The sequence below is a fragment of the Schistocerca americana genome, chromosome 10 (genome assembly GCF_021461395.2).
Source record: "Schistocerca americana isolate TAMUIC-IGC-003095 chromosome 10, iqSchAmer2.1, whole genome shotgun sequence".
Classification (NCBI taxonomy): Eukaryota; Metazoa; Arthropoda; class Insecta; order Orthoptera; family Acrididae; genus Schistocerca; species Schistocerca americana.
In genome coordinates this window covers 107,635,596-107,662,219 of record NC_060128.1, presented here as the reverse complement: position 1 = coordinate 107,662,219, position 26,624 = coordinate 107,635,596, and the positions used below count along the sequence as shown (strand labels likewise).

At 44.4% G+C, this 26,624-nt stretch overlaps 1 protein-coding gene across 2 annotated transcripts in view; it reads left to right on the top strand.

Moving 5' to 3' along the window:
* Positions 1 to 26,624, top strand: part of LOC124552532 (F-box/LRR-repeat protein 7-like) — a 134,554-nt gene that overhangs the window by 28,347 nt on the left and 79,583 nt on the right. For both annotated transcript variants that reach the window (XM_047126847.1, XM_047126846.1), the window contains exon 3: positions 15,285 to 15,486. In XM_047126847.1, coding sequence (XP_046982803.1) covers positions 15,285 to 15,486 — 202 coding nt within the window. The remainder of the gene's footprint in view (positions 1 to 15,284; positions 15,487 to 26,624) is intronic.

Here is a 26,624-nt window from a genome sequence, read left to right as displayed (position 1 = left end):
GGCCGACTTCCTTCCCCGTCCTTCCCTAATCCGATGAGACCGATGACCTCGCTGTCTGGTCTCCTTCCCCAAAACAACCAACCAACCAATAAATAGTTGCCACTATTTAAGTTCCAACCCACGTATTTCTTTCTCCCCACCCTCCCCTTTTCTTAATGTGTGTACCTACTCGTATATTTCTTACCCTCCTTTGTAATCTGATGTAGCTTTAGAAAATTCTGGAAGGTCATGGATTAACAATGCAAGCTGAAATACGATGTCTGTTCAAAAAATTCTGGAACATTCATAATTTTGCACCATGGTATGTTGGAGCGAAATGTGGTTAGTGTCCTGCACATTCCTGTGTTTAATATGTAACTGCTTGAAGTTTCATTGTTGTTTCTCTGTTAGTTATTGATCAGTGCTGTACCAAGTTGAACGTTGTCACACAGTTTGCGAATTTTGAGATGGCAGAGTTAGAGGAGCTACACATCTGCATTAAATTTTGTGCGAAACTCAAGAAAACCTTTACAGAGATACACCAAAATGATGTGGAGGAAGTCTGCAATGATTAGTGCTTAAGCTGTACTCAGTGTCACAAATGTCAGAAACGCCAATGAAATTCTGCTTGCGAATCAATGACTGTCAAAGAGATTGACAAAAAAAAAAAAAAAAAAGAGGGTTATATTTCAGCTGAATTGTCACAAAATCCTGAGACAAGAGTCTTGGAATGCATCATATTGCCACCAGATTTGTCCCATGAGTCAAGACCACAAAAATGAAATTACTGGGGTGTCTCATTCTCTGTAATCTTCAGACCTGGTCCCTGTGGACACTTTTGTATTTCCAAAGTTGAAAACCCATTGAAAGGATGAAGATTCTCAATGATAGATGAGATAAAAGAAAATTCACAGATGGTGCTTTGCATCCAGGAAGAGGTGTGCCAAGACTGCTCCCGCAAGTGGAAACAGTATTAGGAATGGTGTATCAGCTGTGGAGGAGATTTTTTTGAAGGAGACTATGCACAATAAGTAAAAGGTAAGCATAGAAAAATCTTGTGAATAGAATTCCAGAATTTTTTGTAAGTGTAATAAAATGTGGAAAAAAACAAAGTGGCAGTATTGAAGAAGATGATGAAAGTCATTGATTATGCTCCCACACTGTCAATGTGGTGGCTGTTCCGTACAGTCACCGAGATTATAATTGTCATAATATTGTGATACCTGCATGAATATAGAGGTATGACCTGGGATGTTATTGTTATTAATATCTTCAAACATATTAAAAACAGAAATATTATACTGATGGTAGGAAGTGGGGTTTAAATAATATTACTACGGAATGATAAATGTATAAAAAATAAAGATTGTTGTGAACAAATTTTTGTTATAGTTGCTGAACTTGAGGATACTGGATGTTCTTTTGCAAACAAAGATCCGTGACTACTAGCCCAGTTGTCACATCACTGCCAAGATTACTTACACTAATACTATAATGATAAGAAAGAACTGTTAAAATTTAAAATTAATCGAAGTGCCATACCCTGTAGTCAAAAGGAAGTGCAGGCTACACCCGTCTACAGAAAGGCTAGCGGTATTGATCCACAAAGCTACTATCCACTATCATTCATATAGATCTGTTGCAGAATCTTAGAACATATTCTGAGTTAAAGCATAAAAGGTATCTCAAACAGAACGACCAGCCCCGTGCCAGCCAAATAGCCCGAATTCTGAAAACACTGATCATATGAAATATGACTTGTACTTTTCTTCTTACACGACATCTTGAAAGTTATGGATTTCCTGGTCGGAAAGATGCAGTGTGTCATGTTATCTTGGATGAAGAGTCATTAACAAAAGTAGAGGTAGCTTTAGGGGTGTTGTCCACGTTCATGGTTGCCACAAGTTCTGGAACTCAGGGAATTTCGAACATGTCAGGGAAATATCAGACAAATTACTGCTTTCAACACTACTGCTGCTATAAAATGCACCGTTCCCAGTTAACAAACATTTCTCGTGTAACCTCGTGAATACTGTTTCACAGCTTCAGTTCCTTTCACCTATTAAACAACCATTTCGGCTAGTTCTAACAACTTTCGCTTTATTTCCATTCCCGTTTTTCCCACATCACCCATCCTTCTTTTAGAAGCTTCCCACAGGTTTTAACGTTATTATTTCTTCGTCAGACAATTGTTAGTCTCATTTTCATAATCTGCCACCACATAACCAGTCCTTTTAATACATTTACACGCAGTTTTTTCGAAATTTTCCTGAATTTCTCCACCCTTTAACGTGTTTTGGAGCCAACACAACTACCTAACCTTTGTGCACATCATTGTTTACCAACCTAAATTCACCACAGGATCAACAAAGCTCAGCTTTAACCAACATTTTTTCGACTTTTCACACCAGATCTCCAGTTGCTTTCTAGTTCACCTTTATCTCTCCCCATATATTCTTACTTTTATTTTCATTTTAGCCTCATGTTACACTTTCCACCTTCTAAATACCACGTCACCCTCACAACATCCCCACAATGACCCCATTAAGTTTTATTTACATTCCCTCCGCAAACATGCCTTCGCCCTAGCCAGATCCTGCTCCCATATTTTATTTACTCAGGCTTGTCTGACATTTGGCATTACCCCCAAAGGCCTCACACTTAAAGTTCCCATCTCTGGCTGTAACCCTTCTTTCCATCGGTCCCTATACCAGTTCCAAACTGAACAATCCATAGCCCTCACCCGCCTAATCCTTCACCTACACATCAACTCAGCCAATGAACACACCCATCAACTCCTATCCCTAATCAAAGTCCTCAATCTTTCCTCTCCCACATCCACACTGGCTGTTCAGAGCATCCTCCTACAGGCCAACCGCAAATTAGAACAGCATGCCACCCTCCACCTCAAAAAACTATCCAATCTCCTGGTTTCCCACCTCCAGAAAGGCAACTCACTCACCCTCCACAACCTTTCCAACAAACCTAAACCTCCTCTCATTGCACACAGACCCAGTCTCTCCCATCTACTCGATCTCCCACTTACAGCTCCACTCCCCCCAAAACCTCAAAATTCTAACCAACACAATCTGGAGCCACAACACCCCAATTCAGTAGCTAACCTTTCCTCCAAACCTCTCTCCCAATCCAAAACCTCTGTCCTATCCAAAGGCCTCACCTTCAGCCCCACTCCCAGATTCAACCAAACAGCCCTCGTCAAAGATTTACTGTCCTACACTCGTAGTCTCTGCTGGAAATATCACTTTGCCACGAAGAAAAATAATCCTAATCCTACTCCTAATGATCCAACTCCCCAAGACACTATCCAAATTGAACCCTGCCTGGAACAGTTCCGTCCTCAGTCATAGCAGGACCCACCTCCTCTTCCTCAAAATCACCCTCTCCAATCCTTCCAGGAATTTCTCACTTCCATCCTTGCCTCTCAATCTTTCTTGGAAAACCTTAATCCTACTCCCAACATCACCACTGCTGAAGCCCAAGCTATCTGTGATCTGAAGGCTGACCGATCCATCGTCATTCTTCCGGCTGACAAGGGTTCCACGCCCGTGGTACTTGAATGTCAGGAGTATGTGGCTGAGGGACTGCGTCAGCTTTCAGACAACACTACATACAAAGTTTGCCAAGGTAATCGCATTCCAGATGTTCAGGCGGAGCTTCAAGGAATCCTCAGAACCTTAGGCCCCCTACAAAACCTTTCACCTGACTCCATCAACCTCCTGACCCCACCGACACCCCGCACCCCTACCTTCTACCTACTTCCTAAAATTCACAAACCCAAACATCCCGGCCGCCCCACTGTAGCTGGTTACTAAGCCCCCACAGAACGTATCTCTGCCTACGTAGATCAACACCTTCAACCCATTACATGCAGTCTCCCATCCTTCATCAAAGACACAAACCACTTTCTTGAACGCCTGGAATCCTTGCCGAATCTGTTACCCCCGGAAACCATCCTTGTAACCATTGATGCCACTTCCTTATTCAAAAATATCCTGCACATCCAGGGCCTCGCTGCGATACAGCACTTCCCTTCACGCCAATCACCTGCTACCCTACCTAACACCTCTTTCTTCATTACCTTAGCCAGCTTCATCCTAACCCACAATTTCTTCACTTTTGAAGGCCAGACATACCAACAATTAAAGGGAACAGCCATGGGTACCAGGATGGCCCCCTCATACACCAACCTATTTATGGGTCGCTTAGAGGAAGCCTTCTTGGTTACCCAAGCCTGCCAACCCAAAGTTTGGTACAGATTTATTGATGACACTTTCATGATCTGGGCTCACAGTGAAGAACAACTCCAGAATTTCCTCTCCAACCTCAACTCCTTTGGTTCCATCAGATTCACCCGGTCCTACTCCAAATCCCATGCCACTTTCCTCGACGTTGACCTCCATCTGTCCAATGGCCAGCTTCACACGTCTGTCCACATCAAACGCACTAACAAGCAACAGTACCTCCATTATGACAGCTGCCACCCATTCCATATCAAATGGTCCCTTCCCTACAGCTTAGGTCTTTGTGGCAAACGAATCTCCTCCAGTCCTGAATCCCTGAACCATTACACCAATAACCTGAAGACAGCTTTCGCACCCCGCGACTACCCTCCCGACCTGGTACAGAAGCAAATAGCTAGAGCCACTTCCTCATCCCCTCAGACCCAGAACCTCCAACAGAAGAACCCCAAAAGTGCCCCACTTGTGACAGGATACTTTCCGGGACTGGATCGGACTCTGAATGTGGCTCTCCAGCAGGGATACGACTTCCTCAAATCCTGCTCTGAAATGAGATCCATCGTTCACGAAATCCTCCCCACTCCACCAAGAGTGTCTTTCCGCCGTCCACCTAACCTTCGTAACCTCTTGGTTCATCCCTATGAAATCCCCAAACCACCTTCCCTACCCTCTGGCTCCAACCTTGTAACCGGCCCCAGTGTAAAACCTGTCCCATGCACCCTCCCACCACCACCTACTCCAGTCCTGTAACCCGGAAGGTGTACACGATCAAAGGCAGAGCTACATGTGAAAGCACCCACGTGATTTACCAACTGACTTGCCTACACTGTGGAGCCTTCTATGTGGGAATGACCAGCAACAAACTGTCCATTCACATGAATGGACACAGGCAGACAGTGTTTGTTGGTAATGAGGATCACCCTGTGGCTAAACATGCCTTGGTGCACGGCCAGCACATCTTGGCACAGTGTTACACCGTCCGGGTTATCTGGATACTTCCCACTGACACCAACCTATCAGAACTCCGGAGATGGGAACTTGCCCTTCAATATATCCTCTCTTCCCGTTACCCACCAGGCCTCAACCTCCACTAATTTCAAGTTGTTGCCACTCGTACCTCACCTGCCATTCAATATCATCTTTGCCTCTGTACTTCCGCATCGACTGACATCTCTGCCCGACCTCTTTGCATTTACATATGTCTGCCTGTGTCTGTATATGTGCGGGTGTGTGTGTGTGTGTGTGTGTGTGTGTGTGTGTGTGTGTGTGTGTGTGTACACCTGTCCTTTTTTTTCCCCTAAGGTAAGTCTTTCCGCTCCCGGGATTGGAATGACTCCTTACCCTCTCCCTTAAAACCCACATCCTTTCATCTTTCCCTCTCCTTCCTTCTTTCCTGATGAAGCAACCTTGGGTTGCGAAAGCTTGGATTTTGTGTGTGTGTTTTTTATTGTGTCTATCGACATACCAGCGCTTTCTCGTTTGGTAAGTTACAGCATCTTTGTTTTTTATATATCCATTGATCATGACTGGGCCAAATATCTCACGAAATAAGTGTCAAACGAAAAATCTACAAAGAACGAAACTTGTCTAGCTTGAAGGGGGGAAACCAGATGCTGCTATGGTTGGCCTGCTAGATGGTGCTGCCATAAGTCTAACAGACATCAACTGCATTTGTTTACATAGGAACCCCATTTTTTTTACGTATTCGTGTAGTATGTAAAGGAATATGAATGTTTTAGTTGGACCACCTTTTTCACTTTGTGATAAATAGCGCTGTAATAGTCACAAACATATGGCTCACAATTTTAGACGAACAGTTGGCAACAGGTAGGTTTTTTAAATTAAAATACAGAACATAGGTGCCTCTGAACATTTTATTTCAGTTGTTCCAATGTGATACATGTACCTTTGTGGACTTATCATTTCTGAGAACGCATGCTGTTACAGCCTGATTACCTGTAAATACCACATTATTGCTATAAATGCTTAAAATGATGTCCGTCAACCTCAATGCATTTGGCAATATGTGTAATGACATTCCTCTCAACAGCGAGTAGTTCGCCTTCCATAATGTTCGCACATGCATTGACAATGCGCTGACGCATGTTGTCAGGCGTTGTCGGGTGATCACGATAGCAAATATCCTTCAACTTTTCCCACAAAAAGAAATCCGGGGACGTCAGATCCGGTAAATGTGTGGGCCATGGTATGGTACTTCGACAACCAATCCTCTTGTCGTGAAATATGCTGTTCAATACCGCTTCAACCTCAAGTGAGCTATGTGCCGGACATCCATCATGTTGGAAGTGCATCGCCATTCTGTCATGCAGTGAAACATCTTGTAGTAACATCCGTAGAACATTACGTAGGAAATCAGCATACATTGCACCATTTAGATTGCCATCGATAAAATGGGGGCCAATTGTCCTTCCTCCCATAATACCACACCATACATTTGTCTGCTACTGATGTGAGGATTAGCTGCGACAGCAGCTAAAACACCTACTTAGTAATCATCATTTGTTGCAGGTCATGATTGACGTTTAACATGTGGCTGAACACTTCCTGTTCCCTTAAGTGACTATCTGGCTAACGATCCAGACACTTAGATGATATCCAGGATACCGAGTAGCATACATAGCACATGCCCATTGGGCATTTTGATCACAATAGCCATACATCAACACGATATCGCCCTTTTCCGCAATTGGTAAACGGTCCTTTTTAACACAGGTAATGTATCACGAAGCAAATACTGTCTGCACTGGCGTAATGTTATGTGGTACCACGTACTTATACGTTTGTGACTATTACTGCGCTATCTATCACAAAACGAAAAAAGCTGTCCAACTAAAACAGTCATATTTCTTTATGTACTACACTAATATTTAATAAAAAATGGGGGTTCCTATTTAAAAAATACAGTTGATATCTGTTTGACCTATGACAGACCCATCTAGTGGGCCAAGCATAGCGCCATCTGGTTTCCCCCTTCAAGCTAGACGAGTTTCATTCTTTGTAGTTTTTTCATTTGATGCTTATTTTGTGAGATATTTGGCCTTCTCACTATCAATGGCTCCAATGGAAAATCCAGAACAGAATGTAACAATACAAGAGAAGGAAAGTTGCTACTCACCATATAGTGGAGATGCTGAGTCACGATAGGCACAATAAAAAGATTCGCACAATCATAGCTCTCAGCCATTAAGGCCTTTGTCAGCAGTACACACACACTCTCACGCAAGCGCAACTTACAGACACGTCTGCAGTCTCGGAGACCTGAAACCTACACTGCTGTGCAGTTTCAGCTCTGAGACTGCAGACATGTGTGCAAGTTGCTAGCGCTTTTGTGTGTGTGTGTGTGTGTGTGTGTGTGTGTGTGTACTGCTGACAAAGGCTTTAATGGCCGAAAGCTATGATTGTGTGAATCTTTTTATTGTGCCTATCATGTCTCAGCACCTTTGCTATATGGTGAGTAGCAATTTCATTAAACCCAGAAACATAGGTGGGTGCCAGCAACCCACTTTCAGTATTTAACTTAAAACTGAAATTATAACATTCATAACCAGTGTTGCTCTTCTTGCAGGTGAATACATATGCCTAGAAGAGTGTTATGAAAAAGCCCAAAAAGCTAAAGAAAAGGTTCGGTGGACAGTCTCCAAAAACTTTGCCAGTGCACAAAGGCAATAAATACTCTTGCACATTTATCTGAACTTTAGCTCCATCTCTAATGATGCAATTGTCAACAGGAAGTTAAACACTAATTTCCCTTCATTTGTTTTCTTTCTTCCCACTACTACTATTCGAGCAGTATTTATTACTATGATTATAAAGTTTTTCACTATATCATGTAAGTTTTGATGATTTTTTTATTGCATCTGAAACATAGCTACATTACAAGGAATGCTTCTTACCTTGAGTGTGTTGATGTTCAATATAATTTGGCTCTCCTTTACCTTTGATTCTCGACTGCCGTGCCTTTTTGTGCTTGTCAGACATCTGATCTTTCTGTTCCCGCATTGCTTTCAAGAATAGTTTCTCCACTTTTTTTTTTTTAGTAGTGTATCATGTCCAAACTTGGAATCAGAAAGAATGAAGATTATAATTTTCTTTTCTTGACAACCTTCAATTGTTTGTTCCTACACTTCAGATCTGAGCGCATCTCCGAGGCAGGCCAGTGTTCCGAGGAACTTATATTCCCACATCTGAGCAGATATTTGCTTTCGGGAAGTTCCTGCTATTACTGTTCCGTATTGGAGATCTGCGTCTTCCTTCAGTAGCATTCGCAATATGCAGATAAAGATGACAACACCACATAATATCACCCCCCCTGCGGGTCCGAGGATTAGAATAGGTCCGCGGTATTCCTGCCTGTCGTAAGAGGCGACTAAAAGGAGTTCCTCCCCCTCACGGGGGTAGTTAGCGCCTGCGTCCGGAGACGGACGGTTCCACGACCTCAATTTGCGGTCATTTTGCTTTTTCACTTCTCGTTTCTTCCTACCTTTGGTTGGTTCCTTTCTTTGCTCTTCTCCACCTCACTGTCTTCCTTACTCTTTCTCTTGCAAAATCTCCTTGCCTTCTCATTGCCTTCTTCTCCTTGCCTTCTCATTGCCTTCCTCTCCTTGCCTTCTCATTGCCTTCTTCTCCTTGCCTTCTCTGGTCTCCGCCTCAGCGTTTGAGACAGTCTGTCCTCTCTCTCTCTCTCTCTCTCCCTCTCTCTCTCTCTCTCTCTCTCTCTCTCCTTTTTCCTCTTCTTCCTTCCTCCCTGTGTGCGCCTGAAGGCCGACCCACGCGTTCGCACGTGTAGCCGGTGACGGGGTAACGCGTAATTCCCCGCCCTGGGTAGACATGTAAGGCACGCGCGTACCCCCTGGTAAAGGCCAGGCCTGGGGAGGGGTGATTGCCTGAGCTGATACCTTCTGACCATGCCGATTGGTCCCTCCGTCTGTTTCTCGGGAGGTGTGACCTGAGGTGTAAACATTCACCTAAGGCGGGAGTGCCCTCTGAGAGGGTCCCCACAAGGAAGGAGCGCGCCATCGGAGACGCTGGCAATCATGGAGGATTCCTCCGCAATGGATTTCACTCCATCTCTCTCGACTTCTGCCCAAAAACGGAAACATGACCAGCCACCAGTGACAAAAGTACTACCGCCTGCCCCACAGTTCCTCATCATTTCTCGATCTGAGGACGGAAAGGATTTTTCCTCTGTCAACCCTTTCGTTATCCAGAAGGGCGTAGATGCCATAGCCGGATCTGTCAAATCTTGTACCAGGTTGCGTAACGGTACCTTATTACTAGAAACTGAGAGCGCCTTTCAGGCACAAAAACTGCTTTGGGCCACACTCCTGTACACGTTCCCTGTCCGGGTGGAGGCTCACCGAACTTTGAATTCGTCTCGTGGTGTAGTCTATACTAGCTCCCTCGACGGATTGACTGACGAGGAGATTCAATCTTTCCTCGCTGAGCAGGGCGTGACGGCTGTCCATAGGGTCATGAAAAAGGTCAACAATGACCTTGTACCGACCCGGACACTTTTCTTGACCTTCGATAGTGTTAAGCTGCCATCGCGCATCAAGGCGGGCTACGAGGTTATTTCTGTTCGCCCCTATGTCCCGACACCTACGCGCTGCTACCAGTGTCAGCGTTTCAATCACACTCGACAGTCTTGTTCCAATGCGGCTAAATGTGTCACTTGTGGCAGGGATGCCCATGAGGGTGACTGTCCACCTCCGTCTCCTCGTTGTGTGAACTGTCAGGGTGACCATGCAGCATCCTCCCGCGACTGTCCTGTCTATAAGGAAGAACGCTGTATCCAAGAAATTCGGGTCAAAGAGAAAGTGCCCACCTCGGCTGCTCGCAAGCTATTGGCTAGTAGGAAGCTCACGCTGCTCCCAGCGGGGAAATACAGTACTGTCCTCGCCTCTCCTCGGACTACCAGGGAGGTGGCAACCCAGACATGCGATCTGACCTTCAGCACCATGGTCGTCCGTTCGGCCAGTGCTAAGATCGCGTGGTCGACGTCTCCTCTTCCTCCCATCACCCCACAGACACCAGCCCCTTCATCAGCTCCTGCTAAGACGAAGACCCAGAAGTCAGATGCACGGGCCTTCAAGAAGGAACCGTCCCGTGCAGACTTCCTATGTACCTCGACCTCCCAGCCTTCGACCGGTACTTCCACCAAACGTCCTTCCAAGAAGGCTCATAGGAAGCACAGTTCTCCTTCTCTGCCACGGCGCATTTCTTCTCCTCCGCCACCCAGCGGTTGCCGCCCCAGGCCGTCATCCGTTTCGCCTGGCCGCACCGCTGGTAGCCGAACATCTGGCCGTTGACCGGCGGAGGAAGCTCCCCCTCCCGGCCATCTTCCCAAGATGGCCGATGAACCTATAGACCCAATGGATGATGACTGTCCGCCTACTGATAGCGGCGGCAGTGCTCGCTCGAAGCCAGGCCCTCAGCGGCCTTCGAGGTGACTCCTTCTTTCATCTTCCTTTTCTTCTTACGATGGCACTTATTCACTGGAATATTCGCAGCATTCGCTCCAACCGAGAGGACTTGAAGTTGCTGCTCCGCTTGCACCGTCCGCTCGTCGTAGCCCTCCAGGAAACGAAGCTACGCCCATGCGATCAAATTGCCTTGGCACACTACACCTCTGTGCGTTTTGACCTACCCCCTGTGGTAGGTATCCCGGCTCATGGAGGGGTTATGTTGCTGGTCCGGGATGATATTTACTACGATCCCATCACGTTGCACACCGGCCTGCAGGCAGTTGCCATCCGCATTACTCTCCCCACTTTTACATTTTCCATTTGTACCGTTTACACTCCATCGTCATCTGCCGTTACCAGGGCAGACATGATGCAACTTATTGCTCAGCTACCTGCACCATTTTTGTTAACTGGAGACTTCAATGCCCACCATCCCCTTTGAGGCTCTCCCGCATCCTGCCCGAGGGGCTCCCTGTTAGCAGACCTTTTCAACCAGCTCAATCTTGTCTGCCTCAATAATGGCGCCCCTACTTTTCTTTCGGACACATCTCACACCTATTCCCATTTAGACCTCTCTATATGTACTCCCCAACTTGCACGCCGGTTTGAGTGGTATGCACTTTCTGATACATATTCGAGCGACCACTTCCCGTGTGTTATCCATCTCCTGCAGCATACCCCCTCTCCGTGCTCCTCTAGTTGGACCATCTCCAAGGCAGACTGGGGGCTCTTCTCTTCCAGGGCGACCTTTCAGGACCAAACCTACACAAGCTACGATCGTCAGGTCGCACACCTCACGGAAGTCATTCTCGCTGCTGCTGAATATTCCATCCCTCACCCTACTTCTTCTCCACGTCGCGTACTGTTCCCCTGGTGGACCGCAGCATGTAGAGACGCTTTACCTGCTCGTCGACGTGCTTTACGCACCTTTAAACGCCACCCTACAGTGGCGAATTGTATCAAATATAAACGATTACGTGCTCAGTGTCGTCGTATTATTAAAGAAAGCAAGAAAGCCAGCTGGGCTGCTTTCACAAGCACCTTCAACAGTTTTACTCCTTCTTCTGTTGTCTGGGGTAGCCTGCACCGGCTATCTGGCACTAAGGTCCACTCACCCGTTTCTGGCTTGACGGTCGCGAATGACGTCCTTGTGGCCCCTGAGGATGTCTCCAATGCCTTCGGCCGCTTTTTCGCCGAGGTTTCGAGCTCCGCTCATTACCACCCTGCCTTCCTCCCCCGCAAACAGGCAGAGGAGGCTAGGCCACCTAACTTCCGCTCCCCGAATCGTGAAAGTTATAATGCCCCATTCACCATGCGGGAACTCGAAAACGCATTTGCCTGGTCACGGTCCTCTGCTCCAGGGCCTGATTCTATTCATATTCAGATGCTGAAGAACCTTTCTCCTGCGGGTAAAGGTTTTCTTCTTCGTACTTACAATCGCATCTGGATTGAGGGACATGTTCCCGCATGCTGGCGCGAGTCTATTGTTGTCCTGATTCCTAAGCTGGGGAAGGACAAGCACTTGCCTTCCAGTTATCGACCCATCTCGCTTACCAGCTGTGTCTGTAAAGTGATGGAGCGAATGGTTAACTCTCGATTGGTTTGGCTGCTCGAGTCTCGACACCTACTTACCAATGTACAATGTGGATTTTGTAGGCGCCGCTCTGCTGTTGACCATCTGGTTACCTTGTCGACCTTCATTATGAATAACTTCTTGCGGAAGCGCTCGACCGCGGCTGTGTTCTTTGATTTGGAGAAGGCTTACGACACCTGTTGGAGGGCGGGCATTCTCCGCACCATGCATACATGGGGCCTTCGCGGTCGCCTCCCTCTTTTTATTCGTTCCTTTTTAATTGATCGACAGTTCAGGGTACGTGTGGGTTCTGTCCTGTCAGACACCTTTCGCCAGGAGAATGGGGTGCCACAGGGGTCAGTTTTGAGCGTCGCTCTCTTCGCCATCGCGATCAATCCAATAATGGATTGCCTCCCAGCTGATGTATCAGGCTCCCTTTTCGTGGACGATTTTACCATCTATTGCAGCGCGCAGTGTACACGTGTCCTGGAGCGCTGTCTTCAGCGTTCTCTTGACCGTCTTTACTTCTGGAGTGTCGCCAATGGCTTCCGTTTTTCTGCCGAGAAGACGGTCTGTATTAACTTCTGGCGCTACAAAGAGTTTCTCCCACCGTCCTTACGACTCGGTCCCGTTGCTCTCCCAATCGTGGTGACAACAAAATTTTTAGGTCTTACATTCGACAGGAAACTTAGCCGGTCTCCACATGTGTCATATTTGGCTGCCCGTTGTACCCGTTCTTTAAATGTCCTCCGTGTTCTCAGTGGTATGTCGTGGGGAGCGGATCGAACCGTCCTACTTCGTCTATATCGGTCGATCGTCCGCTCCAAGCTGGATTATGGGAGCTTCGTATACTCCTCTGCACGGCCATCCATCTTACGCCGCCTCAACTCCATACAACATCGGGGTGGGGTTTACGACTTGCGATCGGAGCGTTTTATACTAGTCCCATAGAGAGTCTTCATGCTGACGCTGGCGAATTGCCACTCACCTACCGGCGCGATATACTGCTTTGTCGGTATGCCTGTCGGCTACTGTCAATGCCCGACCACCCGTCTTATTGTTCCTTTTTTGACGACTCTCTCGACCGTCAATACGTGTTGTATGTCTCTGCCCTGCTACCCCCTGGAGTTCGCTTTCGTCGCCTCCTTCAACGCCTTAATTTTTCACTCCCTGCAACCTTTCGAGTGGGCGAGAGCCACACGCCACCTTGGCTCCAGGCTCAGGTCCGCGTTCACCTTGACCTCAGCTCGCTCCCAAAAGAGGTTACCCCCGGTTCGGTCTACCACTCCCGTTTTGTTGAACTTCGTTCGAAGTTCATTAATATGACCTTTATACAGATGGCTCAAAGACCAATGACGGGGTCGGGTGTTCTTTTATCGTCGGGGCACAAAGTTTCAAATACCGGCTCCATGGCCATTGTTCGGTCTTCACAGCTGAGCTCTTTGCCCTCTACCAGGCTGTTCTTTACATCTGCCGCCACTGACATTCTGCTTATGTCATCTGCTCCGATTCCCTGAGCGCCATCCAGAGCCTCAGTGATCCGTATCCGGTTCACCCTTTCGTGCACCGGATCCAACGCTCTCTTTAGCAGCTGGTGGACGTCGGTTCTCCGGTTAGCTTTGTGTGGGTCCCTGGCCATGTCGGTATCCCTGGGAACGAAGCTGCAGATGCCGCGGCCAAGGCTGCAGTCCTCCATCCTCGGACAGCTTCTTGTTGTGTCCCTTCATCAGATTGTAGCAGGGTTATTTGTCGGCGCATTTTATCGCTGTGGCATGCCGATTGGGCTGCACTTACAGACAACAAGCTTCGGGCCTTGAAACCTCTTCCCGCGGCTTGGACGTCCTCCTCCCGCCCTTCTCGGCGGGAGGAGGTCGTTTTGGCCCGGTTACGCATTGGACAATGCCGGTTCAGCCATCGCCATCTGCTAACAGCTGCGCCGGCGCCGTTCTGCCCATGTGGGCAATTGCTGACAGTCCGCCACATTTTAATGTCCTGTCCGGATTTTAACACACTGCGTCTAGATCTTAACCTGCCATGTACTTTAGATGCCATTTTAGCGGATGACCCACGAGCAGCTGCTCGTGTTCTTCGTTTTATCAATTTGACAAACCTCTCTAAGGACATTTGATGATGCTGTTTTTTAATCCTATGCCTGTCAGTCTGTCTTTTATCGTGTTTTCCCTTTTAGTTGTTGTTTTAAACTTGTGCCTCGCGGTTCATTCTTAACGTAGTCAGGGCGCTAATGACCATTGAAGTTGTGCGCCCTAAAACCACAAAACAAACATAATATCACCGCTCTCATCTATGACATCTTATTTTATAATTTTCGGTTGCAAGTATCATTCATCTGTAGGAAGACGTAGGGATACACATCAGTCCTCTCGCACGATGTGTACCACCAAAATTTAAAGACTCTTAGCGTCGATTTAGCGAGGTTAAATAAAAGTATGAAAAATAAAACAACTGTAAATGATGAAATTTTCAGTCTACAGCGGAGTGTGCGCTGATATGAAACTTCCTGGCAGATTAAAACTGTGTGCCGGACCGAGACTCGAACTCGGGACCTTTGCCTTTCGCAGGCGAGTGCTCTACCGGGGGAGCTACCCAAGCACGACTCACGCCCCGTCCTCACAGCTTTAATTCCGCCAGTGGTAGAGCACTTGCCTGCGAAAGGCAAAGGTCCTGGGTTAGTCTCAGTCCGGCACACAGTTTCCATCTGCCAGGAAGTTTCAACTGTAAATGATGTTTCCTTTCTACCATCATTGGAGCCAGTATGTCCTAAAGTTAATGTTAATGTTGATCTCATCTGTTTGGCACCTTTTTTTGTTATTGCTTAGCTTTTGTATCTATTTGCTTCTGATTTCATGTGAAACATAACTTTTATTATAGTAGCTAAACCAGGCTACTGTGGGGTTTTGACAGATTCTCTCTCTGACTTGCTGGGGATATTATTCAGGAATGAACTGTCAGTATATTACCATGTTGCAGGGTATCAAAGCACTGTGACTCGGACTCCTGCAGATGTAGCACGAATGAGCGGGAGGTGATACGGACTTTCATGAATGCCCCGTACTTGCGTAAGGTACACCTGTGGCAAGGCGTCACCTCACACGTCATCTATATGCTCTCCGCAAGATGTCACAAACTGTTGGAGCTGCGACTGCCTCATACCCAGAAGCTGACCCACTTGGTGAGTCTGACATTCTGTAGGTTAAACTGTTGGTCTTTATTCTGGAGGATACTTTTTAAATTTATTTTCTTACTGTTTACTGTTTTAAATATCCAATGCTAAGCAAGCCTGTTAGTTGTGTTTATCTTCTGCCGTTAGGTCAGACGATAGAAATGTCATTTGCACGCTTACAGTAGCAGATTGACGGTGACCAACTTTAAACAGAACTTGATTAATTTTCACACACATTTATTAAAATAATAACAATCATAAACCTTACTTAACTTAATTCTGGATGCTATTTACAATTGACAATCAGAAGTTCCTTTGGTCTTGGTACGTTAATCTTATTCTTACATATCTCTGATACTTGACAAAGTGTCTATTCATTTATCTTCATGGCTATGTACAGGAATATGGTAATCTTATTAGGCGCAGACTGAAACTTGACTGTAGACTGGTACAGGCTAATGCAGACTGGTGCAGACAAATGCAGACTGACTGATTGGAGGTCTGTACACTCATTTTAATACCTCGCGCGTTCATGTATCACTGCGCGAGTGTGATCCGCGAGGAGAAAAGGTTCTACTTTAGCAGCAATCTCATTGGCTGCGTTACATATTAATACGTGGATCGGCGGAAGCAGAATTTGGTCCGTCTCTAAGGCAGCGCCATCTCGTAGTGCGGAGACAGATGAGCGCTGCACCTGTGCTGTTGTGGGTAGCGGGGCGCCGCACTCTAGTGGGAAAGTTGTGTACGCGCTGACTAGGCGGAACTATGTACACAACACAGGGCAACCATACGCAGCCTTTACCTGCTTCTTAGAAGATGTGAAATTTTGCACCAGGCCTTCTTTAGAGCAGTAATTGTGTAAAATTTGGTATCCTGCAGAGACAGACAGGTGGGAGGGGACAGAGAGGGACTTGGGGGGGGGGGGGGGAGGGAGGGAGAGGGAGAGAGAGAGAGAGAGAGAGAGAGAGAGAGAGCGCGCACCAACGTCGAGAAGCAGTGGTCATCATAGGCAGCCAAATTCCCAAATTCTTAAATGTTTATGGCTTTGAGATGCAATGTTTTGCAATTTGTACTAGCAAGGTTTCAACATGTTTACTTTTAAAACTGGTGTTTGTCAGAGAAGTACCAGTGTCTGTAGCCTCTGTGAGGATCACAGTTTTTAATTTGCAGTCACAACACACCTGCACATTTGTGTTATACACTGCAACAACAGTGCTCTGGGCAGACAGATAGCTCTGGATATGATATAGGATGAGTGCACATAGTAATGTTTATACTGATTTGTAACATAGGTTTTACAAAAGTAAGGATATGTGATGCAATCCAAACTGGCAGTAACTAAAAGAATGGCACCACATTTTTATTCCTTTAGTTTCCTAAGGACCATGGGAGTTATGAAATGGTGCTATACAGTACAGTTTATTTATGATTATGGTAGAGCACTTGCTCGCGAAAGGCAAAGGTCCCGAGTTCGAGTCTCGGTCCGGAACACAGTTTTAATCTGCCAGGAAGTTTCTTATTTATGATTTTCTCGTAATCTACAGGTACTTATTGAAGAACGCTTTCTTTTGTGTACAAAAAAAAAATGGTTAGTACACAGCAGAAAATGTAACTTTTTGCAGGAAGATATCATATATCTTCTCAATGATGTGAAGTCTCCTCCCGCCCCCCCCCCCCCAACCCCCCTCCCCCCCACCCCTGACACACACACACACACACACACACACACACACACACACACACACACTCTCTCTCTCTCTCTCTCTCTCTCTCTCTCTCTCTCTTTCGTGTGTGTGTGCATGGCAAACATGGGCCCAGAGTTGTTGCAGTACCACCTCCCTTTCCGGTGCTGCAGTCATCTGTGACTATACCTCCTTGGTCATTTTAACTACTTCGGCTACCTGAGCACCGTTTCAGGACTGACTCAAACTTCCATATGACATACTGTCTACGGCCCCACCACTCGCAGCTTCACTTAGATTCTCACCACACGATTTTGAGGAGACAGACGTATTCAATGTATGAGGGCGTTCAATAAGAAATGCCCGACATCTTTTTAAAAAGCCATTAATATACATAGACAAATGTCCTTGTTGGTGCTTCACATTTGATGTTTGTTCTGCCCGGCGGTGAAGTTTTGAACTGTTCTGCCAGATGGCAGAGCCGTATTACAGTGTCAAAATGGCGTCTACATACAACTCACATTATAAGTAGCGTGTTGTTACTGAATTCTTGTGTGCAGAAAAAGAAACTGGGAAGAACATCCAGAAACGTTTGTGTGCAGTGTATGGCGATGCTGCAGTTCACGGGAGCACAGTTGAGTGATGGGTAAAGAAAGTGACTGCCTCAGAGAATGCAGAAACAGAGCTCCACGATCAGCCACGCTCGGGACATCCTGCCACAGCCACTGCTCCAGACGTGCTGAGTCGTGCGGATGCCATTATTCGTGCCGACCGGCGCATAACAACTTGACAATTGGCTCTGCAGTTGTTGGTCAACATTGGAAGTGCGTTTGCAATGATAGAGACTGTGAAAACATGGCTATGCCTACAGGACAAGCCTTTACCAGCAGGGAATATGTGCTCTTCCACAATGTCGGCATACAGTCATAGAATGTGATGGAGGCTATGTAGAAAAATAGGACCTGGACAAGACATATTGATGTATATTGTCATCAAATCCTAACTCTTAACAATAAATATATTTTGAGAAAAGAAGTGAGGCACTACTTACTGAACGATCCTCATTAGTATTACAATTGTCATTTTGCCCATTGAGGCTAGTAATAATAATTTTTTCATTTTTTTAACTGTGTCTGGAAAAAGCACATTGGTGGTGATCTTGCAACTGTACTAAATTTATGAAATTTATTTGCAATTGTGGAATCTTTCTGACATTAGCTGCATTAGTTATGAAGATATTGCCAGTTGGTGGCACATGAACATTTGTGTAAGATCATCAGCAAAGTCTGTTTTTTCAGACATTGTTAAAAAAGAAAATTAGGAAAAAGAGTACTTAGTATGTCCTCAAACTAATGAGGATACTTTTACTGTGACAAAGCCATTATTTTTTGTGGAACACGTTTAAGATAAATTTTTAGAAGTTAAATCGTTGAGAAAAATGTGCAATGGAGATCGCTATTGATTCGAGTCACCTCTGCTGTTCAATGTGCTACTCTTGAGGCACATGTTGGCCTGGGTGACAAACCAGTGACTGTTGCCCTATGCATACGGTAAGATAAGATAAGATAAGGTACTTTATTGTCACATAACATGTTTTTATACAATAATTTGATTGAGAACATTGGTGACTTGTCAGCCTTTAAACTAAGTTGTTACAGTATTTTATATACTACAGGAAATACGTAATACATACATTGCTTATTATAATAAAAATACCACTTTATATTTTAAATCTTATCGTAACTCATCGAATCATTACCACAGCCTTCACACACTTATATGAAGTACGGATGTACTGAACGGAATACAAACCGCCATTCAAACTATAATTCTATATATAAACATGAATATACAGTGAACGTGTATACTTTGTATCTATATGGCTTCGAAAGTATACGATTTGTACTTGTATCCTTACTCCCTATTCCTATTTATAAATTCTTCTAAGCTATAACATTTGCTTTTTATTCATTTAAAAATTCTTCTAGACTATAATGTTGTTGTTTGTTGTTGTGGTCTTCAGTCCTGAGACTGGTTTGATGCAGCTCTCCATGCTACTCTATCCTGTGCAAGCTTTTTCATCTCCCAGTACCTATTGCAACCTACATCCTTCTGAATCTGCTTAGTGTATTCATCTCTTGGTCTCCCTCTACGATTTTTACCCTCCACGCTGCCCTCCAACACTAAATTGGTGATCCCTTGATGCCTCAGAACATGTCCTACCAACCGATCCCTTCTTCTGGTCAAGTTGTGCCACAAACTTCTCTTCTCCCCAATCCTATTCAATACTTCCTCATTAGTTATGTGATCTACCCATCTAATCTTCAGCATTCCTCTGTAGCACCACATCTCGAAAGCTTCTATTCTCTTCTTGTCCAAACTATTTATCGTCCATGTTTCACTTCCATACATGACTACACTCCATACAAATACTTTCAGAAATGACTTCCTGACACTTAAATCAATACTGGATGTTAACAAATTTCTCTTCTTCAGAAACGCCTTCCTTGCCATTGCCAGCCTACATTTTATATCCTCTCTACTTCGACCATCATCAGTTATTTTGCTCCCCAAATAGCAAAACTCCTTTACTACTTTAAGTGCCTCATTTCCTAATCTAATTCCCTCAGCATCACCCGACTTAATTAGACTACATTCCATTATCCTTGTTTTGCTTTTGTTGATGTTCATCTTATATCCTCCTTTCAAGACACTGTCCATTCCATTCAACTGCTCTTCCAAGTCCTTTGCCGTCTCTGACAGAATTACAATGTCATCGGCGAACCTCAAAGTTTTTATTTCTTCTCCATGAATTTTAATACCTACCCCGAATTTTTCTTTTGTTTCCTTTACTGCTTGCTCAATATACAGATTGAACAACATCGGGGAGAGGCTACAACCCTGTCTTACTCCCTTCCCAACCACTGCTTCCCTTTCATGTCCCTCGACTCTTATAACTGCCATCTGGTTTCTGTACAAATTGTAAATAGCCTTTCGCTCCCTGTATTTTACCCCTGCCACCTTCAGAATTTGAAAGAGAGTATTCCAGTCAACATTGTCAAAAGCTTTCTCTAATATACTACTATAATAACATTTGCTTTTTAGGTATGTGCCAATGGCCTCCAATGTGGATTCCCCAAATATTGACCTTATCTTATTTCTGATCTTCAGAGCCATGTAATATGGAGTATTTTCATATACTGTGAGTCTGTGACAGGGTAGCATGTATTTCAATTTATGTCTAAGTTTCATAGGCATGTGTGAATGTATTTCCTTCAAATAGATGACAGTTTTTCTGTTCAAAGAGAAGTATTTCATATATGAAGATGGAAGGGATTGTGATGAAGTCCAGGCTTTTGAATAGTGCTTTTGCGTGAATGTCTACTATTGGTTCCTGTCATTGCTCTGATTATATATCTTTTATCCATTGTTAAAGTTCTTGTAGAGTTTGTTTTGTGGTCCTTACTAATTCATCAGTGTTTTCGCAGCAGACTACAGCAGTTGAGTCATCTGCATAAAGTATTGCATCTGTATTTACTTTGCTAGGCATGTCATTTATGTAATACAGGAACAGAAGTGGTCCTAATATCGAGCCCTGGGGCACGCCTGCTTGAATTTCTTTCCAGCTAGAGCAAGTTTTCTCTCCCTTTTGATGTATCACCACCCTTTGTTATCTGTTTTTGAGATAAGATGAAAACTATCTTTTTTCATGGAAGCCATAAGTACCCAACTTTTGGAGCAATAGCTTATGGTTTACTGTGTCAAATGCCTTTGAGAGGTCACAAAAAATACCAGATACACTTTGTTTGTTGTCAAGGCATTTACTTACTTTAGAGATTAGTTCATTTACAGCTTGTAAAGTGATTCGTCCCTTCCTAAACCCATATTGGTTATTGAGAATAATATTACCTTCCTTATTGTACTTTTCTAATTGATTACATACTATTCGTTCAACTATTTTAGAGAAAACTGGGAGTATAGACACTGGGTAGAAATTTACTAAATCATCTTCTTTTCCCTTTTTGTAGATTGGACAGACTTTAGCATATTTCAGTCTGTCTGGAAAGCAGCCCTCCTCAAATGATTGGTTTATTATTTTACAGAGTTCAGGTGCAATGCTGTTACTTCCAGCCTTTATGATATTTGTTGGAATTTCATCCCAGCCCACAGATTTAAGATTGTATGATGTTCACTACTTCATGACATGATACTGCAGTAAATTTAAACTATCTTGGTTCCTGCAGTACTGCATCAGGTCTTGGTGCAAGGAATCGTCACCCACTGAGGCCTTACACTCCATGCAGACAAGGAGGTTCAATGCAGACAAGGAGGTTCAGGCTAATCTCGAGCAGCAAGTTGTACGGTTTGTCAGGCGCTTTCAGAAAGGTCCCGAGGATGATACAACAGGAACAGGCCTTTGACAGGAATGTCATCCCCGAAAAAGTTAATCTCGTATCCCACCACTGATGGGAACTTCAGACGCTTACGCTTCACTCGTATGTCAGTCTACTGTGCAGCCGACCCAAAATGTGGTAACTGCGGATGCTCACTCTACGAAAGTACTTCTTGTGAGTGACAACCCTTGTATGTCAATTATGTAGAACATGATCCTCAAAGTTCAACAGCTTGCTCAGTTTTAAAGAAAGGAAAGAAAAAATTTGCAGCAATATTAACCTGTTGATCAGCTGTCGTAAAATGTAAGAATGCATACATGCTGTCACTATGAGGTCCAGTTGTGCAAAAGCCACAGCCATCACTCCCACTATCGCAGTTTTTTCAGAGTCAGTTCTCCCACTGACCACCACCTCTTGTGGTTCCTGGCGCGCTATCTTTGGGAACCATTTCCCACTCCTGGCGGCCGGAGCAGCAGTCTCCTCCTCTGGCTTCTACTGGCAGGGCGTATGAGGGGGGGACCCAAAATAAACCGGATTGTTGTCGTAAAAAATTTATTGATGAACCTTTTTACACCTTTTCCCACTGTTGGAAGCATGTTTGGAACTCTTCAAGTTTGATATTGTCCAGTGCCCTTTGCGAAGCTGTTTTTACCGCCTCCACATCGTCATAACGCTCCCCTTTTAGCGATTTTTTCATTCGTCGAAACAGGAAAAAGGCGCACGGGGCTAGGTCCAGTGAATACGGAGTGTGGGGAATGACAGACCACCTCTGAGATGCCGAATAGTGGGCCACTCGTAAGGCCGTGTGTGCTGGAGCGTTGTCGGGTTGATGGAGGAGATATAGAAGACCCAAAGAAGAGCAGCATGTTCTGTCACAGGGTTATTTGGTAACCGTGATAGCATTACGGAGATGTTTAACAAACTCAAGTGGCAGACTCTGCAAGAGAGGCGCTCTGCATTGCGGTGTAGCTTGCTCGCCAGGTTTCGAGAGGGTGCGTTTCTGGATGAGGTACCGAATATATTGCTTCCCCCTACTTATACCTCCTGAGGAGATCACGAATGTAAAATTAGAGAGATTAGAGCGCGCACAGAGGCTTTCAGACAGTCGTTCTTCCCGCGAACCATACGCGACTGGAACAGGAAAGGGAGGTAATGACAGTGGCACATAAAGTGCCCTCCGCCACACACCGTTGGGTGGTTTGCGGAGTATAAATGTAGATGTAGATGTAAACCGGTCACCTGATCGCCAAAGTTCTAGGTGTTTCCTCCTCACATCCTCTCGCAGACGCCTTAAAACATCCGAGTAAAACTACTGGTTAACAGCCTGGCCAGGGGGTACGAATCCCCGATGCACAATTCCACGAACATCAAAAAAGACAATGATCATCGTCTTCACGTTTGACCTCACTTGCCTTGCTTTTTTTGGTCTGGGAGGGTTTGGAGTCCTCCACTGGCTTGACACTTGCTTGGTGTCTGGGTCGTACCCGTAACACCAACTCTCATCCCCTGTAATGACATCGTTCAAGAAGTTTGGATCATGTTTAATCTCTGTTTTCAAGTCCTGACGCACATTCGTGCGGATGGTTTTTTTCCTCCTGTGTGAGAAGCAAATTTAGAAGCAACACATCTCGTGTGCGAATCCTCACTCAAAATCCGCTTTCATGAGCTCCAACTGATTCCTGTCTCTGCTGAAATTTGGTCGATCATTTGGCGACGATCCTCGTTGATCTTTTAGTGGACCTTTTCAATATTCTCCTCATTTCACGATGTCGAAGGGTGTCCAGAACGAGCTCAGTCTTCGACACACATCTCACCACGTTTAAAGCACCCAAACCACTCAAAAACCTGTGTGCGGCTCATAGCGTCCTCCTGGAAAGCTTCCTGAAGCATTTGGTGTGTCTCCATTGCAGTTTTTTTTAAACAGGAAACAAAATTTCACACACACTCTTTGTTCTTTTAAAGTTACCATAACGACTTCACAGAGGTAACCCACCAGCAGTCAGAGAAACGCACCACCACACTTGCACATTCAGCTCTACACTGGCGCCGTCTGCACAGCTGTTTCATCAAGGTCTCCACTAACACCATCTAGCGTGAGAACCCTGCACTACATCTACGAGTGGCAGCGTCCTCGGAGTCCAGTTTCTTTTCGGTCCCCCCTCTTATATATCCAGGGACAACCGGGAAATCCAGGAAATAATGAGAATCTTTTCCTCCAGGAGAAAACCACAAAAAATTGGGAATTTTCCATTGTTTCAGTTTTGAGTTAAATTTTTGTAATTTGACTGGTAAGAACTTATACCCTTAACAAAGAATTTTACTTTAGCCCACTAATGCAGAATAATACTGCAGCAATAAAACATAATGGATAGAAAAACACCAATATAAAACTTAAGGTGCAAAGAAAATGTGCCATTTACAATAATAAAACACAGTGCCCCAAGGTGTCTATGACCCGGGACAACTGGGAGATCTGGGAAAAACCCAGGAATTTTTTCATCCGGGAGAAAACCGGGAAAAACCCGGGAATTTTTTAGAATTCTGGGAGTCTATTATTGTTTTAGTTTTCAGTTAAATTTTTGTGATTTTGACTGGTAAGAATAAATACTCCAACAAAGGATATTACTGTATCCCTCTTCTGCGGAATAATACTGCAGCAACATAACATGAACGAGAGGGGGAAAAAACCGAAAATAAAACTTAAGTCGCAAAGGAAATGCGCAATATACGACAGCAAAACATAGTGCTCATACAAGCATCTGCCAACAGCAAAGTGTGTCAAAGGCTTTAGGAAGACTATGCAATGCTTCCTAACAACAAATTGCCTCTGATGAGTGTGACGTGACAGACAGTACTGGTACTCAAGAAAATTTACATCCGAATCTGGACATACGAATGTGCACTTTAAGCTGAATTATGCGTTTTAGTATGGTTCACGAAATTCTGACACTCTTGAAGTATCCTCTGATGTCTTGTTTCTTTTGTTACATAGTCCAAGATCTTTTAATATTTTAGACGTACAAACATACCAGCTTCCTGCGTCATGGTAGCTGCGCATGAGCAGTGGCACCTGTTATCTCGCGCTCTCTGGCAACTGCTGAAACAAATCAGTTTCTAACAGGTCACGGGAAAATATTGCGAATGGTTGTTTGAAAAGCGTTACTTTCAAAGTAAATTTACTTTTACACAAGATGAACAATGGGCGAGTATGTACGATGAATTTCGTAAATCACAGAGCGTTTGACTCTCAATTAAAAATCAACTCTTTGAGGACGACCATCTAGAAGAATTTCGAGCCCAGAAGATCAGAAATTTATGTCATTATTAAAAATTTTTATTGGCACATTTGTGTCATATATCTGAAAGTATAACATGTGCAAAAAAAGATCAACATTATATGTGGAAGCTTAGCGTCTCTTGCAGCTTATAAATCTTAGAGACCACAATTATATGTGAAAGCTTTGTTTTTCTTGTAGCAACACTATGTATATTAATTTAAACCATTAACTTTTCTTATTTATGTTTTCGCACTACTTAAGAATGATCTTGCTATTGGCTGACTACATCACGTGTCTACGCTGTCTTCGGCTGGTGAGATCATGTGACATGAGCTATGACTGGCTTACAAAAGCGCGTCACAATCCCGATTTCAATGCTTTGGGAAGTAACATGCAGTGTATGGTGGAATTCGAATGTATACCTTCATAACACGAAAATATGCAGCGTACATGTTGCTGCACATCAAAGATCTTTCCAAAACGTGTTTTTTTCCGCCTTAGTTATGTTTTCTAAAGTGCCGGGAAATTCTACGTCGGCATATAAAACCATAAACATTCAAAGGACTGATAAGTTTTACAGTGCCGAGGAAAAGTATACCGTATTTACTCGAATCTAAGCCGCACTCGATTCTAAGCCGCACCTGAAAAACGAGACTCGAAATGAAGGAAAAAAAATTTCCCGATTCTAAGCCGCACCTGGAATTTGAGACTCAAAATTCAAGGGGAGCGAAAAGTTTTAGACCGCACCTCCAAATCGAAACAAAGTTGGTCCATTGTAACATGAGACACAATTTAGGTCAAATGGATAAAGATACAGCTACAGTAGTTTGGTTCGAGTCGTAAGCTTAACCGTTAAGATTTACCAAGTAGCCATTGCTATGTGTCAGGCACTCCATCCGTATTTATACGGGTTCCCTTCCTTTTTCACGTGCATTGTCTGGTTGGAATCGATTGCTTATTGTGCTTTGATCTGATAAGTGCCGTTCTCTTTGTTATATGTGTTTACGTCACTCTAAGCTGAAAGTGCATTATTGTACTGTGTCATGCATTGTTTGTCGCATTCTGATAATGAGTGTTTACGACCTGTAGCCGCTCGTGGCATGGCTCGCTTTTGTGCGCACTACCGCCGCTTACAATAAAAAAAAAAAAAAAAGAGGAATTGTCTCATAAGCGAAACAATGCCAAGAGACTGCTATTTGTTGTTACTTACACTGCTGCTTTCTTTGATAATGTTCAACAAGAACCAAATAATATACCGCGTACGATAGAAGATGTTCTGAATGAGAGTTTAGCGAAAAATTTTCTCCGTTTGAAAATCTTTGCAGACGCCTCTTTAGTACATTACATTCTGCACAGAAATTAGTCATCTTAGATTTAAAAATCTAGTCAGTCGCCGTGCTTCATTTCTGATTGTATCACTATTCAGCATAAGAATAATACGTATATAAACATGACATGATATGTATATTCTTCAGCGTTTGCTGTTGTCTCACTCTAGTTTCGTAGCATATTATGCAGACAGGATTTAAATGAGATAGTAGCAAACATGAAAGAATACACGGCATAATGTTTCTATCCTTCTACTTTTCTTTTATTTGCTGGCGCAGAGGTTTTGGTGCCAGTATTTATCTTTGTGCCTGCAAAGCATGCCTGTGTAGCGCTACATATATTCGACGGAAGAAGTTAGTTGTGGCAGCACCTACCAACATTTTTCAGAACTTCCGCTTACTTTGCACTCGATTCTAAGCCGCAGGTGGTTTTTTGGATTACAAAAACTGGAAAAAAAGTGCGGC